The sequence below is a fragment of the Psammomys obesus genome, unplaced genomic scaffold (assembly GCF_907164565.1).
Source record: "Psammomys obesus unplaced genomic scaffold, mPsaObe1.curated_primary_1811, whole genome shotgun sequence".
In the NCBI taxonomy this organism is placed as follows: domain Eukaryota; kingdom Metazoa; phylum Chordata; class Mammalia; order Rodentia; family Muridae; genus Psammomys; species Psammomys obesus.
This window is the reverse complement of record NW_026592510.1, coordinates 755,063-774,590: the sequence shown is the minus strand read 5'-3', so window position 1 is coordinate 774,590 and position 19,528 is coordinate 755,063. Positions and strand designations below refer to the sequence as shown.

At 39.7% G+C, this 19,528-nt stretch overlaps 2 protein-coding genes across 3 annotated transcripts in view; one reads left to right on the top strand and one right to left on the bottom strand.

Annotated features, from left to right (window-relative positions):
- The window catches only part of Pde6c (phosphodiesterase 6C), a 52,744-nt gene extending 50,241 nt beyond the window's left edge, over nt 1-2,503 (top strand). The window contains exon 22 of the mRNA XM_055613984.1: nt 2,442-2,503. Coding sequence (XP_055469959.1) covers nt 2,442-2,503 — 62 coding nt within the window. The remainder of the gene's footprint in view (nt 1-2,441) is intronic.
- A 4,966-nt stretch (nt 2,504-7,469) lies between these two features.
- Nucleotides 7,470-19,528, bottom strand: part of LOC129681886 (protein FRA10AC1 homolog) — a 32,511-nt gene continuing 20,452 nt past the window's right edge. The window contains exons 10-13 of one of the 2 annotated variants that reach the window (XM_055614103.1): nt 17,202-17,320; nt 14,095-14,133; nt 8,798-8,879; nt 7,470-7,787 (exon numbers count right to left, since the gene is read on the bottom strand). In XM_055614103.1, the coding sequence (XP_055470078.1) occupies nt 7,745-7,787; nt 8,798-8,879; nt 14,095-14,133; nt 17,202-17,320 (283 nt within the window). In that variant the 3' untranslated portion in view covers nt 7,470-7,744. The remainder of the gene's footprint in view (nt 7,788-8,797; nt 8,880-14,094; nt 14,134-17,201; nt 17,321-19,528) is intronic. The other variant, XM_055614104.1, reaches the window with a different exon arrangement.

Sequence of the window (19,528 nt, the reverse complement as noted above, 5' to 3'; positions counted from 1 at the left end):
TGGGCACTAACACCCCTCTAGAAGGCAGTACTAGGGCTTCTCTATAAAACATGGGGTCAGGGGTCAGGACTGGGTGAGAACACAGTGCAAGCCTGACATCCTGCATTAGCTGTGGAACTCTGGACAGCCTGCTCAAACTCTCTCCAGGGGCTTTATTGATTTACATTTTAAGGAAGGTCCTATAGGTAAAGTTAAAGTTGGCCAAGCTCATGGGGTGGCTTGAAGGAGACTCCAAATCTTTGCTTATCCCCTAACATGGTGCTATTTACTCTGACTTGAAATTTCTACTCCCAAAGTCACTTGTTGGGTTTATCATTGCTTTCAGAAAGCCTGATAAAATGCTTACAATGAATTGTTAGTTGTTAGATTGAATGTTCCTATTGTTAGTGGAATGCTGGGCTGGTATTGTAGCTCGGTGGTAGAGTATTTCCTAGCATGGGCAAAAGCTTTAGTTTGGTCCCTGGTATTGAAGAAAGCAGAATGCTAATTTGATGGTGGTGGTGGCGGCTCATGAATATGTGTGTGTGTGTGCTGGGTGGGGAACTGTGTATCTTGTTGTTTTAGACAGGTTTTGTGACTGGCCTGGGGCTCACCTGTTCAGCCAAGCTGGCTGCCTGTCTCTACCTCCCCAGTACTGGGACTACAAGCATGTACCACCATGCCCAGCTCTTTTTACAGGGATTCTGGGACTCAAATTTGGGTCCTTGTGCCTGAGTGGCAAGCCCTTTTCCTCCTGAGCTACTTCCTCAGCCTAGGATGTTAATGTCTGTCTCCAAAGATTAGTACTGTATGCTTTGTAAGCAATTCCTATTGGCAAAGAAGCCATGTATATGTGGAAAGCCCTGAAAGATGTGTTTAGACAACTGTACTATTTTAATCACTTCACTGTGGCTGGGGACATTTGCTTTACCAAGGTTATGGATGTCTCTCAACAGAATAAAGTCAAGGGTTTCTGATGCCTCTGTGACCACTCACTGAAGCATTAACAGGGTGTGTTCTCACAAGGCTTTGTGTTAGATAGGCCTTGTGTAAAGTCCGGAAATTATCTCCAAACTCTGGCCTCTGAAGGAGAGCTGAGCACTGAGCAACCAATGCATGGCAGTGGCCTTGGGACGTGCATGGGGTGTATACTGGGAGCATAGGAAGGCTTCCTTGAAAATGGTGTATGCTAGGGTCCCTAGACAGGAAGGCCCAACTCACACAAAGGAGAAGAGGTAGGTGGAGAAGAAAAAAACAGGATATGTAAAATAACTACTGAAGTGGGGATAAGCTTGGTGTAGCAGACTTGTTTAAAAACATGTCAACGTGTAGTCAAGAGAGGACTGAAACCCAAGTACCAGATGAAGCTGGTAGTTAGGTGGCTGGCCAACAGGATGCGGTCTGCATTACAGTCAGTGAGGGACTGCACTCCAGGAACACACAGTAGAGATTTATTTCTTAGGACTAAGGCATTTGATGATTAAGATACTGTCACCTTTTCCAAGTGGCTCCTGATATTTATTGGACATAGGACTTCATGCTTTAATACAATGTTGTTACCCATTCTATGAAAATTTCATGCATGCACACCATTTATTTTTATTATTTGACTCCCAATTCCTCCCAGATTATTTGCATATACTTATTTCTAATTTTTATCTACTAGTTTGAGAGTTCTTTAAGAGTTAAGACCTTGTGCACCCTGGCTCCAGGTTTTGTGCCTCTAGCTCAAAATCTAGCATGTTTAATTTCACTGACACACTGAGACGGTAACTGGGTAACTACTAATCTAATTTAATTTTGCTTTTGAGACAGAGTCTCACTATGTAGCCCTGGCTGTCTGGAACTCAGAGATCTGCCTGTCTCTGCCTTCTGAGTGCTGGGGTTACAGGTGTATTCACACCTGGTTTTTTTTTTTTTTTTTTTTAAAGACTAGGTCTCACCAAGTAGCCTTGACTGTCCTGGAATTCACTATGGCCTTTAGCTCACCAAGACCCGCCTCCCTCTGCCTCTCGAGTGCTGGGATGAAAGGCATGCACCACCACACCCGAGTCTTGAGTTTTATTTATCCAATTTCCCCCAATATATAAGTATGAGTATTCTGCATGTATATGTGCATCTTGTGTGTGCCTGCTGCACAGAGAGGTCAGAAGAGAGTATCAGGTCCCTTGGGATTGGAGTTCTAGGTGAGGCACCAAGTGCTGGGAATCAAACCTGAGTCTTCTGCAAGAGCAACAAGTGCTCTAAACTGCTGAGCCATCGCTCCACCCCTTGAATTTTATTTTTAAGTGAGCCAGTTATGAATAAATAATTGAGTTTAAACAGTCAAACCCTTGGAGTTATTATTATTATTAATATGCTATTATTATAAGCTAATGTTATTATAGATCTAACACAAATACCATGAGAATGTTAGAATACAAGGATTATATCACACTGATATGTTTCTCATCTTTTACTAGCTACCACAGATTTAGGAAGTGGCACTGATGACAAAAAGTCCAAAACGTGCTTAATGTTATAAAATAATACAACTGGTCTATATTTCAAGCATCATCTTAGTTTCCAAGAAAAATCATTCAAAAGAACCTCACTGAATTCTGTCCAGTGACCATGAAGTGATGGAACAGAAAAGGCTCCAAAGACACTGCCATGTGACTATCCACAGACTGCCTCCTGCTGACCTGGAAACCCTATGAGCTAAATAAAGTTCAGTCCAAAAACAAAATATGACAAAACAATGGATTTTTATGCCGTTTGTTTTAAATGTAAAAATACGCTATCTTGAAATGATTCACAAGATTATATCTACAGATATGTGTATGTGTGTTAAGATGTACTTAAATGTATGTGTCTGTGTGAGTCAGTGACATGTGTGCCAGGGCTGACGGAGGCCAGAAGAGGGCTTCAGATTCCCAGGAACTTCATTTACAGGCAGTTGTGCCGGCCTCGTGTTGGTTCTGGAATCCTAACCCATGTCCTCTGGGACAGCAGCAAGTGCTAGCCATCTCTCAGCCTGAGCCACAAGTATCAAATAGCTTACTAATTGTATTCATTCGCTAAAATTACCACAACAAAGTACCACATGCTGGTACTTAAACCACAGCCATTTATTTGCTCACAATTACTGGGGATGGAACCTAGATGTTCAAGACCAATAGTTGGCATACTTGGTTTTTAGAAGGCTATTTACCCTGTCAAGTGGACATCTTTGTGTCCTAGTTTTCTCTTCCTAGATATACACCAGTTCTACTGGATTAGGACCCTATGACTTTATTTTAGCCTCTTGTCTTCAGTATGCTGTGCTGAGGATCAGGATGATCTGATATGACTGGTGGGCGGAAAGGACTCAGCCTGCAGCATTTGTAATCGTGATCCTCTACTTTCTAAGCTAAAAATCTTTCATCACCATGTCTCCATGTTCAGAGGCGATACAGTATAGACTGAGCCATGTATATAAATACAGTATAGAAAACAAAGAGAAAATGATGTCAGAAGAAATCAGCATATTTCTCCCCTCTATTTTTCTCCTTTGATAATGGCATGATCTCCAGACTATTTCTGGCAGTTTATAAAATTTTATACTTTTTCCCTATGCTTTCTCCATTTCAAAGTCTAAAATAAATTATCTTGTCATGTACAACTAAGAACAGTTTTATCATACAAAATTACTCCTTTAACAGAATTTTGGAAGACACACTGGATAATTTCATAGTTAAATCAGTTAATAAATACTCAGAATTAAGTATTCAATTGGGCAAGAACTTATCAAAAGAAGTCTGGAAAGAGCAGTTAAGATTACTTTAGGTATGTGTTTATGGCTGAGGCATTTGCTACAGGAGCAGTTTGAACCCTCAGAACCTATGTAAATGTCAGTGTACCACCAGCCATAGATCCACCCTCTGAAGGATGAGGCAGAGGATCCCTGAGCAAGCAGGTTTGGCAGCTCTGGGTTGGATTAAAAGACCACACCTCATGCAGTAAGGTGGAAGAGTGATTGAGAATGATTTCCATCATCAACCTTGAGCTTTACATGCATGTCACACACAAGCACAAGCACTCATACATACATCCATGCACATATGAATGTGTGCACATGCGTGTGTGCGTGCATACACACATTCAAAACAAACAATAGCAAAAAACAAACAAACAAACCCAAAACTTAAAAACATTAAACGGTCAAGAGAAACTAAAGACTGCTAGTTCCAGGACATGATATATGCCTGGTTGGGTATCGGAAAAATTTAAGATTTCTTCTTTTATTTATCTGTAATCACAGATGAAACTAGAAAACAGAATAAACACCATATATTTGGCCAGGCTTTTGTAAGGAAAAAAAAAAAAAGCACATTACATCATTGCATCTCAAGTATGCCATGTTACACACAAGGTAAAGTTCAGTTTTGAGCAATGCATTCTGGGTAGGTGTAGTCATGGTGGCTTATGTCCCTTCCTTTGTGTCTGCTACCTCCTCGTGGCCTTCACAGGGCCTGGGTTCCCATGCGGACTCTTGGTGGACTATGCTCTGCGGGACCTGAACCAGGACTATACAGCCGATCTCAGTGGCAGAGCAGGTGGCAGGGAGGGTCACACACCCCGCACAGCCAGTGTGGGGATGCACCCGCTTCCGCACTCAAAGTAATCAAGAGTCAAGTTTCTGTCTTGAAGCTCTACGGCAAGGCTCACCTGGAACTGCCCTCTGTAAATTCCTGTTTATGGAAGACCTAAGCTTACACAGTTTTGGGTAAGTAGAGATTACTATGGTCATGGAATATGAACTTGGGTTTAAAATCCCTGATAGCAATGCAGAAAAGTTAATGCAGTCACAAGAACGGAAGATTGCATGCAAGTGAGAAGGATGAATATGCTAACATACAAGTGCCCTTTCCTCCCTGAGAGAGGCCTCAGGTAACACTGGTGAGCATCTGGAAGTGAGAATGCATTATGGCATCATGGCTGCCAGTAACTTCAGACTTGAATTTAAATTATCTGAGAGCTTTGCCCTTAAAAATAAATTATTATAAAGCAAACAATATGATTCAGTTGTTTCTTTTCAACTTTGTATTGATTCCTTGTGAGTTTCACATCATGCACCCAGTCCTGCTTATCTCCACATCCCCTCATATCCACACTTCACACTTGCAACCCTATCCCCTAAAAAATCAAACACACACAACAAAAACAAAGCATAGAGAACATCTCATGGTGGACACTATAGTATATCACAGTGGGTCCCACAGTATGTTCCCGTCTACACATCTTTACTTGGGAATGTTCACTGCAGTGAGTCACTGGTCTGCTTATAGATCTTTGGCTTCTGCAATGCCATCAATATTGGATCCTCACCAGGACTCCACCTGGTTATCCTGTAATTGCCCTGTGTCAAGGAGATCCTGCAGCTTTGGATCAGCAGGAGTTGCCCTTTCATGCATCCCAACCATTCCCAGATGATACAGATATGGGGGTGAGCCAATTCGGAGCCCTGGAGCTGGGCCTGGGTGGTAGCTGAGCTGGTCAGCCTGGCAGCTCTCCCTTATGCATACCACCACGGTGAGCTCTCCTGCTCCATGCCCCCAGGGCTGGCTCTCCTGAGCCAGCTCCACTGTGCTGCCCAGTCAAGGCTTGGGGCCCACTCTCCCAAGTGCTGCAGCCCGTGAGGGGCTGAGCCAGCTCTCCTACTCTCACAGCCTGTGGGCTGGCTCACCCACGTCTCTGTCATCATGACCAGCTCCACTATATCGCCCAGATGAGGCACAGAGCCCAATCTCCCCGAGTGCTACAGCCAGCGAGGGGGCAGGGCTAGCTCTCCTGGCTACTGCAGGTAGCAAGGGGAAGAGCAGGAGGGCATCACCCCCATGCCCACACCTGGCAGGGCCAGCTCACCTCTGCACCCCCACCAGGGCCAACTCTACTGTGCTGCTCAAATGAGGTGGACAGCCTGCCTCCTGAGTGCTGCAGCTGGCCAGAGATAGCATCTCACCAGCTCACCCACTCTCATGATCTCAGGCCATTCTCCCAGGCGGTGAGGGGCAAGATGAGAGCAGGGCATCACTCCTGCCCCCATGCCATCTCACAGCAGATGAGTGGCAGGGCCAGCTCTCCATGCTCTCACCCTTAGGGCTGGCTTACCTGGGGGCCCTTGACCAGGGCCAGCCTTACTGTGCTGACCAGGTAAGGTGCAGAGCCCACTCTCCTGAGTGCTGCAGCCAGAGAGGGGCAGTTCTTCCGCTGTCATGATCCCAGGGAAAATTCAGTTTTAAACAGACAAGAAATGAAATACCAGCCAGGCATGGCGGTACAAGCCTGTAATCCCAGCACTCTAGGAGGCAAACTCTTTGTGAGTTTGAGTCCAGGATAGTCAAGGCTACAGAGAGAAACCCTGTCTCAACAAAACAAAACAAACAAAAAAGAAAAGAAAGAAATAATCATCTGCTTTGCTTTTACAAGTCAAGTCCTTTGTCTCTCACGTCTGGACATAAAGACCATGAAGAAGTTTTGCTAGGTTGGCTCCGAGTTCCATCTTGGCATCTAGAGCAGTGCCTGGCCCAGGGTAGCACTCAGCAGGTGTGAATGAATTGTACTCCAGATGCTGATATGGGAGGCAGTTATGACAAGTGACTGAGCTATTGTCTCATGAAGTGATGTACACTGCCTTTTCCCATCATTTCATTCCTATCAAATTCCTTTAGTTTTATGTGATTTTTTTTTTTTTTAACTCCAAAACATAAGTTAGCTCAAGTATCTTCCCCTCCCCTAGTTACTAGAACTTCAATTGAGGCTAGTGTTATGTCTGCTGAAGATCTCAAATATATGAACGTGACTTCAGGGTCTGTATAATTTGAATGCAGAACCTCACAGCCTCCCAACCAAGGGCCTGGTGACCATCACTGACTGCAATGAGCTGAAGCACGAAGCAGCTGTAGGGCTGATATCTAGCACTACCTCAGACTTTGCAAAGACCCCTTAAAATATGCTAGGCTGTCAGGATTTTATATAATTATCTAAGTTCATATGTGAACTTGACATCATAAACTGTATCTTCATTCCAAAACATATTGTTGTATTGTAAAATGGTGTGCAGTCTTCTCAGTTACCATTTAACTCTGAGACCTCTCTTTTCTGAATATTATTGAATGATGAATATATTTTTATTATAAGAGTGCTTAGCTATAGGAACTCCACTACTAGTATCAACTTTAATGCCATAACTTTCCTCAGATATCAAGATTTCTTTTTACTCAGTATAAGTAATAACATAAAAAAACACACCCCCAAGAAATAAGGAGACCTTTACCCAATATTTAACATCAGTACATCTGATATAATTTTACTATTTTCTCCTAGTTCAGAAAGGATTGCAAAATGACTTACAAAAAAGCTCTTTCAAAGCAGTCAGCAGTGCCTCAGGCACAACAGAAGCCTGGGGAGCAGTCATGAGTGAATTAATAACAATTATTTAATAAAAGGAAAAACTCTGACACTAATCATTTTAAAATAAAACACTAAATAATTTATTTACAGCTTAATGCCAAGCACTCCATGTTCAAATGACACTTCAAACAGTTTATCATATACTGGAAAGCTGGGGGCAAAACAGGTTTTTAGATAACCAACTGAGAAGATACACAAGTGAAGAAGAAAGTGTCCGAGACAGCCCTCGTATCTCTGAAGTATCTGTCCTAGCAGCTGCCCAGACTCAACGGCACAGAATAGAGTGTCAGAGTATCTTTCCTCACCAAGGAATGTGGCTCTCTCTCCCGGCTCACAGAAACAAGTCCTGAAAATAATCATCAAATTCTTCTTCCCTATCAAAAAAGTACAAATATTATTATAATAAAATAATAAAAATTAAATTTAAAACAATGAAGAGTAAAAAATTAAATGATACATTATATGAAACTAATAAAAATAAAATACTTTCATTCAGTTATAGTAGCTGATTATTCTGTATACCAGTATGTTTTCATAACTCAAATAATTTTAGTCTCTAAACAATCATATCTAGTCTCAAAATGGTTAAAATTGGAATATTTTACATGCTGGTATCATTCTTAAAACCCCTCAGTTTTCTTTGAAATCCTTTGTAAAACATCACTGCTTCTCTTTGCTTTTTTGGTTGATTATTTCAAATTATAATCTACCTAAGAAATGCACAAAACAGAAACTATGTTTTAAAAAAAACAAACAAGACTTACTCCCAGGAGTGTGAGGACATTTGCTAAGGCCACAGTGCTCTATCCTTCTGAGGATAGTAAATACCTATTTTTAATACTTAGTAGAGGTTATATCTAAAAGAACAGAACTCTGAGGGGACACTACACTCCATATAACCTGTCAAATACAGTGAGAAGGATCAGGTGCTAAAGAACGTCAATGTTTGCAGCCTGCCTCAAACAGCCAAGTAGCTCAGGCTTTGAAGGCAGCTGCGGCAGAGCAAGCACTTTGAGTCATTTCTGTTGTTGGGAGGCTGGGATGACTGTTGGCAAGGATTTCTCTACACCTGCATAAATTCAAGCAGCGCCTCAGCGTGGGTTATGAGAATGTGATGTCATGGGACAGGCTGTCCTAGATGCAACTGAATAGCCCTCTCAGAAGGAATCCAAACAAGAACAGAGGGATGTCTGGACTCATTGGCTGTTTGCAGTCCAAAACAATGGCTAGTAATGAACTTTCACCTTACCAGGGCAGGGAGTCTTTGGTACTAAATAAACATTCACAGCATTAAATATTTTCATTAACTGTTATCAAGAACAGCAGTATCCATGGCCTCCTAAGCTGATGACAGAATGGAGCATCTATGAATCTCAGCACTTACTGTGACTTTTCGTCTGTCTCTGGCAGCGGTCCTTTCCAGAGCTCAGATTCTGAAGCACTATCTTCCTCATCAGTGTTTCCTGCTCATTTAGAAGAAATGTTGTCATTGTTTTTAACATAACACATTTTGAATCATTTACCAGTGCCAACTAAATTAACTATGAATTTAAAAGCAATAGTTTCAACTTTTATGATTCCCTAAAATTCAAATTATTCCTCTAGATACAATTAAAAAAATAAAAGAAATACAAGATATAATTAATTAAAAATATAAGAAAAACTAGTATCTTATGAACAACTTTCCCATGTTACACTGAACTAAAGTAGATCTGGGCATACAACAGAAATGAAATGAAGATTTGTGAAGAGAACATATGTACATTAGGACCAACTCTCACAATAGCCCACTAACAGGTGCCATCAGCAAGGAACCACTTACTGGTGTAATTACATCAGGAAAAAGTTTGTCTGCCTGATACTACATTATCCAATGTTTAATAAATTTTAGTTGAGTATTAGGTGATTCACTTGAGGTCTATTTTGTTGTATTTTTTAAATAGAAATATATTATTTTTACTGATTATTATTTTACTGATGCTCACTATCTAAAATAAAAACAATTTGGAAATGTTTAAGTCCTAAGGAAAAGTTATCCTAAACCACAGGTAATACAATCACTAAGTTTCGTTGACCCTTGAAAACTTATGATAAATAAGCTTACATGTATGTCTATAACAAAAAGCTTTTTAATAAATTGAACTATATTGTGCATGTTTTCTGTAACTATAAAATATTTGCACTAGCGTAGTTTTCCTTGACAATACATATACATATTTTAAATGTTTTATAAGGTTTATTTTTATTTTTAACGATGCATGTGTGTCTACAGGGTCTGCAGGGGTCTGAGCTGTCAGGTCTCTCAACAGAGGTGCTTGGAACTGAACTTGGCTCCTCTGCAAGACCAGTATGTGCTTTCTACCATCTACCTAGCTCCACTTACCTAGAATCTGATTAACCAGTCCTTAATTCCTGATTGGTGGAGATTTAGGGTATTTTCTTTTTTTTTTTTTTTATCGGGGGGCAGTCTACTGATTAAACCCAGGGTCTTAAACATGCTGACAAGGGCTCCAAAGTAGGCCCACAGTCCAGCCGAGCTGTTTTTCTTGTTGCACAGTGTGCATTTCTGTCCCCACTTATCTGAGGTGCTTATCTATTCCAAATAAAATATTTACTTCCAAAAGCAGCATCACTGGCCACCACACATCACTCTAATACCAGTTACCAGGCCAGGTTTTCCTCCAGGAGAAAGGTTATAGGTTTCACTCTTCCTAACAATGTCTGAGAAAGCCTCTTTCTTCTCAGAACAGGCTTTTCTAACTACAGTAATAAGCATTATTCTTACAAAATGTCTGACATATTTTTCATAATGTAATTGCATAGAGTCACAACAGAAGCTCAATTTTTTGATGTGCTCGTCCTAACCTAATGTGCGCTTTACAAACCTTAACTTATACAACTCCGATATGATTAAAAGAAAAGACACTAAATCAAGAATGATATTGCAAGAGATAATTCCCTTGTAGAGGTAACACGAGTTCTGACTTAACTCGGATTTGGCTTGGCGGTACAGAACGTCCCTCAGTTCAGCACAGAACAAAAATAAAGCAGCATTGATTTGCCACGGTGGTTCTAGCCTTTTACCTGCTGGACTCTGATCCTTCAATCAATATGTATGCCTGAACTTTGATACTAACTGAATCTGTTGTGGCACCAATTTTAACAAATAGCAGGGGGAGGGTGCTGTCTAATGAGCTATGCACACTGATGACGAAACTATACAGACTTGGAGGAAGATTCCTATTGCGTGACAGCCATCACTACCGTTCCCAGTGTCCTGAACTAAATCTTCCACTCAGCAAGATAAGAAAGAATAGAAAATCTGATTATGCCCAATAAGTTATCCCTATGGCATTATTGGTAAGATGTTAGAGAACAGAACCCATGTGGCCTTTAAAAACAAGCACTGATTGTAAAACGTCTTACACTATGAGCTGCTCTGTTGTTTACCCTGATTTACTTGTACAAGTCAGCTTTCTTACAGTCCTCTCTATATTGTCTGTGTGTATGGTGTGTACAGGTATAGGATGCATGTACATACATGGAGGCCAAAGATCAGCTTCCAGTGTTGTTCCTTAGGGGTTGTCCACCTTGTTTTTGAGAAGCAGTCTTTCACTGGCCTTGAACTCAGTAAACAGGTGTAGCTGGCTGACGGCGATCTGTCAGTCTCCGCCTCCCCAGCACTAGGATTGAAGGTGTGTACTTCCCACCTGGACCACTTGTTTTTGCACTTGCGGAGGCCAGACAACAGGCTGTGCAACTCAGTTCTCCCCCACTCCACGTAAGCTCCAGGACTAAAGCTGTCAGGTTTGGTGGCAAGCACCTTCACCACTGAGCTGACCTTGGCCCAGTTTTTAATGTGGGCTCTGAGCACTGAATGTCATTTCTCTTGCTTTCATGGAAGCACTGTACCAAGAAAACCATTGCCCCGTCCCTGAGCATTTCTGATAACAGGTAATGAAAGCTTAGTTTTTAAAAGTTAAATCATCTTTAAGTAAATCCTCTGAAAGAGTATATATTGAAAAAGTGGGCAAATTACCCCAGAGAATCAAATCTATGAGACTAGACTAAATGATCTGTGACGTTCCTTCACCCTAGAGTCTAAAACTTCCGGGTTCCCTGAGGGTGTGAGTCACTACAATATTGTTACAACTACAACCACTGGCCTGGGGTGAGCAAAAAATACTGCTGAGGATGACAATACACCATGACCTTACACCACCCCTGTCGAATCTCTGCAGTAATCATGGGCAAGAACTGGAATAACCTGTAGTTGTTTTCTTCACTTTTGCTTTGTGTGCATGTGTATGTTTGTGTGTGTGTCTATGGCAGATGTACTGTGAACATGCCACCGTGCATGTGTGCAGGTCAGAGAACATGAGTTCCAAGGATCAAACGCAGATCATTAGGTTTTATCTGCTTATACGAGCTACAACCTGCTGCTCTACTGTCTCTGCAGTCTTTTCATTCATTATAATACTTCCAGTAACAAGCAGTGTCCGATTTGTCTTCTGAGACATCTCACTTCCTCTATTCCTGTTGTCAGAGAATTCCAAGTGACAGTTTTCCTTAAACTGAGGCAAAACTGTTTTCAGGCCACTTTTATCTATAGACTCTAGTTCTGTGAGCCAATCACCAAAAATAAACCTCCCACCTAATAACAGCCTCCGAACACTCCAATTTCTATGTCCTCATCCTCCCTCTCACTCCTTCACCTTTCTCCGAACTAAACATCTGTCGTTGCGCCAACATTCTTCCCATGGCACAATTTCAGTTCTACAGCACACTGGCTGCTCTGAGTTTGATCTGCTCAAGCTTCTGCTTAGTGTACAGTCCTTAACGCTTTGGGTTCTTCCAAATGCCTCCACTTTATGGATATTATATGATAACTAAAAAACACCGAAGAAATGGTGAATGTCTCTAATAACTGTAATAAATGACGGGTATTAATTTTTGATCAATTCTAGAGAGTAAATACAGACTCTGTTTAATGTCTGGCAGTTTTCTTTTTGCTGGCATTGCAACAGAGCTACAGGTTATCAAGGACTTCTCTGTGTGAGACACAGACTTTATGTGTTTTCTTTTGACAATAATTCAATAAAGCTGGCCTATATACACACATTCTGCAAAAGAAGCAAGACATGGACAGATCAAACATTTAAGACAGATCTATCTACCTACCTACCTACCTACCTACCTATCATCTATCTAATTGTCAAAATTACAATGTAAATAATACGCTTCCATTTGACTCACCCATAATAAAGTTATTTTGATAGTAAGAGCAAAATGACACTGAGTTGGAGACTATAAACTTATATCTAACCCTATCTTTGATATTAACTATTTAGTATTGATAATACCCTTGAGTTCTCTGGTTCTCAGGGCATCTAACGAATAGCCTAGAGCTTAATGCATTACAAATGGATGTCCTCTAACTGGGCCCAGTGGCATATGCTTATCATTCTAGAAATATGGGCAACTGAGACAGAAGGATTATGAATTCAAGAATAGACTGACCTTATCTCAATATATATATATATATATTAATTTTTAAATAATAATTAATTTTTTAAATAATAAAAATAAAACTTTTACAAATGGAGGGAAGGAACAGCACTAAAAAGTTGGCTCAGTGGTAAGGAGTGAGTACTACTCTTTCTGAGAACCTGAGTTTAGCACCCACACTGAGCAGCTTACCACCATCTGTAACTCCAGCTCCAAGAGAACCAATGCCCTTTTTTTGTACTTCAATGGCACCTGTACTCAGGTAGGTATACTCACACATATAATTTAACAAATAATAAAAAGAAACCTTTACAATTGAAAAAAACAATAGTTTTTTTTTTCAATCACAGAGTCTAAAAAAGAGGTTAAAAAGGAATGAATGCCCTCTTTTCTAATCCTACAGGAGAGTCTTCTCTCAAAGCTGCCAGGAAAAAGCTAAATAAGCACTGTGATCTCTTTATTATTTCAAAAGGGCATTATTCATTCTGCTGGCGATCCCATTACTGGCTATGGCTACAGGAGAACAGTGACACAGTTGTGGTATGCCTTTGCAGTCATGTGACATGCTTTGGTAAAGGAATGCAATTTTGCCTCTACCTTTATATTGCTAGTCTACCTTTTTTCCCATTATTTTTATATCACTAATTTTAAAACAACCTTACATACTTTTTGTAAGCCATTGTGAACACTCTGGGGAGCATTTCATGGGAGATACAGAATTTATAGCAATTATTCAGTAAAATCAATGAAAACAAAACTAAAGCACATTCACAGCAACAGCTTCTCACACGAGACCCACACTCTATTTGTCTAATCCAAACCACCACAGGGACACTCAGATTCATGTAAACTAAGCAATTTTCTTTAAGTCTTAACTCTCTTTCCTTTCCCATTCCAACCCTATCCTTATTTCTCTTCCTGTGTATTGTACAATGTGAAACGTATATTCATGATATTTACTGAAGAAAACATTCTGATGTGTTCTATAATTACATAAGAAACTTTTAATTATTTTTAGTTGAAGAGTAAATATTTACTTTTTGTCCTTTATGATTCTTCTCAGGTTGTACAAAAACAAATACAATTCATATCAGAGCAGGATACAAATAAATTAAAAAAAAAAACTAAATTATAAATGCTTTGAATCTATATATTTCTAAGTGTGATACTTACTGCTGCTAGATTCTTCTGAATTTTTTGAGGATGACTGTCCTGAAAAGAAAACCATATAATTTTACCAAACATCATCTTCAAGTGGTATTGATAGTTGTAGCTAAAACCATAAATTCTTCCCAAATTTGGTTTTCTTATCCTAAAATAAGAAAGGAAGGAAGCAAGCAAGCAAGCAAAAAGAAAAAGAAGAAGTCCTTCAACTATTTCCTAATCCTTCAGGTCCTTCAGTCTTAGCTCCTCAATTAAAATGTTAGGTCCTTTTAGATAGAGATCATCTTACATGTTCATAGAGCCTGAGGTAGCTAACTTAAAATTTAAAAACTGAAAGCCTTTGAAAAATCTCACTTCATAGTTTGTATAATAATAATAAAATAAATTTATTTTACTTTGTGGAGATGTTCAGCCCTTTCACTGAACACAGTTTACGTATTTTTATTTTGCACAGAATTTTTTCAAGGCCATACGCAAGGAGAAATGGGAAGTGGTGAGGAGTTAGGGCTTCTCCCTTCCATATGGCAAGTGCTCCACCACTGAGCCACATCCTCAGCCAACTTTGTTTGCAGTCATATGCAAGTATTAAAGAAATTTTGTTAAAAAAAGTTAAAAATTTCATCTTTGAAAGAGTTATTGAGAAAGATAAGAAGCAAAATATACAGAAGATCTATTGGTGTGTGTATATATATTGTATTAAATATATACATATCTGCATATATTTGTGTACATGTATATATGTAATATATATACATATAAAATACTATTACATAATACATATATTGTATAATGGCCTAAAACTCACATAGAGCTTGCCTGCTCCTTTCTCCCAAAAGTTGGGATTAAAGGTGTGCACCACCACCACGTGGCTATCTATATTTTAAATTACCACTCTATTCTGGATGGTGATAAAACAAAAAAGTATAAATGACAAAACAACACCCCAACAGAACTCGATGATGGGGCCAAAAAGCCTGAGTTTCTGTCTTTTAGAGGCTAAAGTGGGTACAAGAAGTGCAGGGTAAAGACAAATGGGATTTTGAAAAGTAGGTGGAAAGGTTGGGCTTACCCTGCAAGCCCACTGACCTAAGTAGAAGCACAGTGGGAAAGTGTAGGCTGGGGCCAAATGTTAAGGAAAACCTGCTAGCAATCACTACATATGACATGCGCAGGTTATGCAGGTTACTGTGGTGGGGGTGGTTCCTCTTCCCTGCAAGGCTGAAGCACATACCACAGGGCACAGCCTCTCCTACACTTGTCTGTGTGTGAGGACCCACAGACCACAGGGGTCCCAGACAGTGACTTCAGACCAACTGACAGCTGATCGCTACTGGCTAGGGCACTGAAATTTGAAAAGTAAAACTGTAGAACATCTTTTTAATTATGATTACAGGACAGACTTCTGGAATTTCTTAAACTATGAGAATTCACTGATTCCTTTCACCTATTGTCTGGCAAATGCCTATGGTCTTAGCAACTGGAGATGAGTTAAATGGGCATGCAATCCCTTCTCTCACAGAAAGTGAATTATTTCAAGAGTCTTATGAATTTCTAAACAAGTGCAGGGTGCACTTAGAATGTATAATAAGGATCTACTCTGTTTGGGGGAAGTGAGATAGACATTACTAAGAAGGGCCTACGAGGGCCTTTCCAATTGAGCTGAAGTGAAACGTGAAAGGTGAAGTAGCTGAGAGAAAGGGAAATGGGGCCAGAAGATATTGAATCTTTGGCTAAGAAACTGTTTCTATACCTAAGTATTTTGTTCTTCCTTATTTGCAAAAGCAAACCACAATAATAGAGCTTCAAACCACAAAATCAATAGATTCAAACACAAGCTAATGATTTGTCTTTGTTTTCTCTTTACAAATTCATTCTGCCATGTGGCATTCAGCTTCCACCCAGCCATTCACTCACTCAGCACCTTCCATGATGGTAACATGTTTCACATGTTTCACATAAGGGGGCAAGGGATGTCTAGGGATTAAACCAGGAGTGTCAACTGTCCAGATACAACTATGATGTTTAATCATTATTCAAGTTTATGCTAAATTAAAAAGGTCTAGGTAGAGATGAGCTCTTCCTTAATTTAGAATAAGCCATGATTACATGGTATGATTACAATAAAAAGATAACAATATCACTAATGCAATGATAGATATAACCAAATTTTCAAATGGCATTTATTGTATATACTAGAATAAGTACAAATTTTTAAACCCAGATGATATGTTCTCATTTATTAACTTATTAATTGATAATTACTTTCAAGTTATGAAGTAATTTAGACATGAAAAGGCTTTCAGCTTCAAATGACAATTCTTAATAAACAAGAAAAGAGCAGTTCTTCTAACAGTTCATCCACCCACTCCAGTATATAGTACCTTGAACTACATATTTTAACTGCATGGCCACCATGATATGCAAGAAAAAAATGCATAGAAGAATGTACCTTTCTAGAGCAAGGGAGCCCTCTCCTGTCCAGATATTATATCAACATTGGGTTACATTTAGTTCACTCTTGCCCACCTTGTTTCAAGTTTGATTCAGTAGAAGTTATAGGCAATTAACTCCTGCTGCTGCTGCTGAAAAAGCAACTGGAAGTAACCTTCATAACAGCTAATTACATGACAGGCATTATTCAAATTGCTTAATAAATTATCTAAACCTTTCTCATAATCCTGTAAGATAGCTTCTGTAATCATGATCTGAGATCAAATGACAGCCTGAAAAACTGCTCTGCATTTCTCAGAAGGCCATCACATTCTCATTTGACTCTTCTCAAACTTGACAAATATGAAGGTAGGTGTTCACATTACCCTAGCATACATGGAGAAAGTAATCTCAAGAGAGTCACTGTCTTATCCAAATTACAAGGCTTGGATATGGCAGGACCTGAACACTGTTTGCAGTGTTTCATAATATTACAGAATATGCCCCAAAGGAATAAAAATCAATTTGTTCTTTAAAGTCCTATTAAACTCACATCTGAATTCTTGGCCACTTTCCTTTCACTTGCTATAAAACGAAGTTCTAAATGCATCCCCAGCTAGAGTCTCATTTGTACTGCAGTGGACTATATTCTATACTCAGAGTGAGGAGCTCTTGGCCCTTTTTACCTTCATTCTTCCCCTTGGAGGCCTCCTCCTCTGAGGATGATCTGGGTTTCTTATACGGTGACTGGTCACACTCAGTCTTGCTTTTAGCCTTTCTTTTTTTTGACTTGATTTCTTTTCTCCTTTATGTTAAAGAACATAATATTGAAGTTAATTTTTCCAACCAATTTTATAAAAAAAATCCAATGAATTTTTTCTAATTTTTATTTTTTTATATTAACCATAGTTATTTACTTTGTATCCCAGCTGTAGCCCCCTCCCCCATTCCGTCCCTATTCCACTCTCCCTCCCTCATCTCTTCCCTGCCCTTTTCCAAGTCCACTGATAGAAGAGGTCCTCCTCCCCTTCCATCTGACCCTAGATTATCAGGTTTCTTCAGGACTGGTTGCAATGTCCTCCTCTGTGGCCTAGGAAGGCTGCTCCTCCCTCGGGTGTTGCGGAGGAGGGGTTTGGTCAAAGAGCCAGCCATTGAGTTCAAGTCAAAAATAGTCCCTGTTCCTCTTACTAGGCTACCCACTTGGATACTGAGTTACCATGGGCTACATCTGAGCAGGGGTTCTAGGTTATATCCATACATGGTCCTTGGTTGGAGAAATAGTCTCATAGAAGACCTCTGTGCCCTGATATATTTGGTCCTTACTACTAGCAATTAAAAACAAGGAAATCATGAAATTTGCAGGCAAATGGTGGGATCTAGAAAAAATCATCCTGAGTGAGGTATCCCAGGAGCAGAAAGACACACACGGTATATACTCACTTATAAGTGGGTACTAAACCTATAAGATAGAATAAACATACTAAAATCTATACCCCTAAAGAAGATAAACAAGAAAGAGGACCCGGGTAAGATGATCAATCCTCACTTAGAAAGACAAATGGGATGGAAATTGGAAGTAGGAGAAAACAACTAACAGGAGCCTACTGCAGAGGGCCTCTGAAAGACTCTACCTAGCAGTGTATCAAAGCAGATGCTGAGACTTATAGCCAAACCTTCAGCAGAGTACAGGAAATCATATGAAAGAAGGGAGAGTTAGTATGACCTGGAGAGGACAGGAGCTCCACAAGGACCAAATATATCAGGGAACTTAAAAGTTAAAGTACATGTAATTTATAGAATAAGAACCTTGAGAGAGTATGCACATTCTTTTGTTTTGTTTGAAATAATGTTTCTCCATGTAACCTTAGCTGCCCTGGAACTCACACTGTAAACCAGGCTGGCCTCAAACTCACAGAGATACACCTGACTCTGCCTCCTGAGTGCTGGGATCAAAGGTGTGTACCATTACCAACAGGCTAGAGTACGTAAATAGTTTAAGTTAATTACGAACTAAGATAATTCTGTAAAATAATAAAGCTAAACAGAGACCAAAAAACTATTTTGTAAGTTCTCTATGTAAACTAGTAAATCTGAGTTTTATTCAATCCTTTTTATGTCCATTCCCTTTCCCAGAACATAACTCATATCCACGGAGCACTGAGAAGCAAGTGAGAAGCAAGTGCTGGGATAGGTCTAAGCCACAGTGAGAGGATGCTCTCCTCTTGGAATAAAGACTATAGTAAAAGTATCCTACAGTAGAGATAGAAAATGCTTATTTTTAACTCATATGTCAATGCAGACAACTTGTAATTTGCCTTCTTATTGCTCTGGCTTTACCTCTTCTAGGCCAGATTTACAATTTGGTCAGTACAATAGGTAAAATGCAATTAATTTTAATTGCTTAAGAAGCACAAGAAAACCACTCTCAAATATGTATTCAACAGACTTCTGATTAAGGCACCCATGCAGTTAACCATGTGTTCTTTTATCAAAGTCTTCTCAATTTGAAAATAACACTCAAAAGGGAACGTCATAAAATACCCCCAGTATCCCTCACCATCACTGACAGAGAGAGGAAATTAAGGTTGAGGCTGTTACTCAAGTAACAAAAAATCCTGCTTATTTTAAGAAATTATTATTTATCTGTAGCAGCTGAAACACTATGTAGACATGTTTATAATAAACTGATCTGAAGCCAGGTGTGGTGGCATATACCTATAACCCCAGAACTCAAGAGGATGAAACAGGAGAATCATACATTTGAGACTAGCCTCAGGTACATTATGAGTTGAAGGCTAGCCTGCCTCAAAAACAAAACAAGCAAACAAAAAATGACAACAATAAGCAAATAACAAAACCACGGCAAGGCAATGATCTCACTTGAACGGCATGGTACAGGCCAGTGGTACTAACTCACTCAATTTAGCAGACAGAAGCCTGCTTTTACCAGTGTCGCTGTTATCACTGAGGAAATCTATTTCACTGTCTGTTTAACAGTCACAAAAGTGACTAG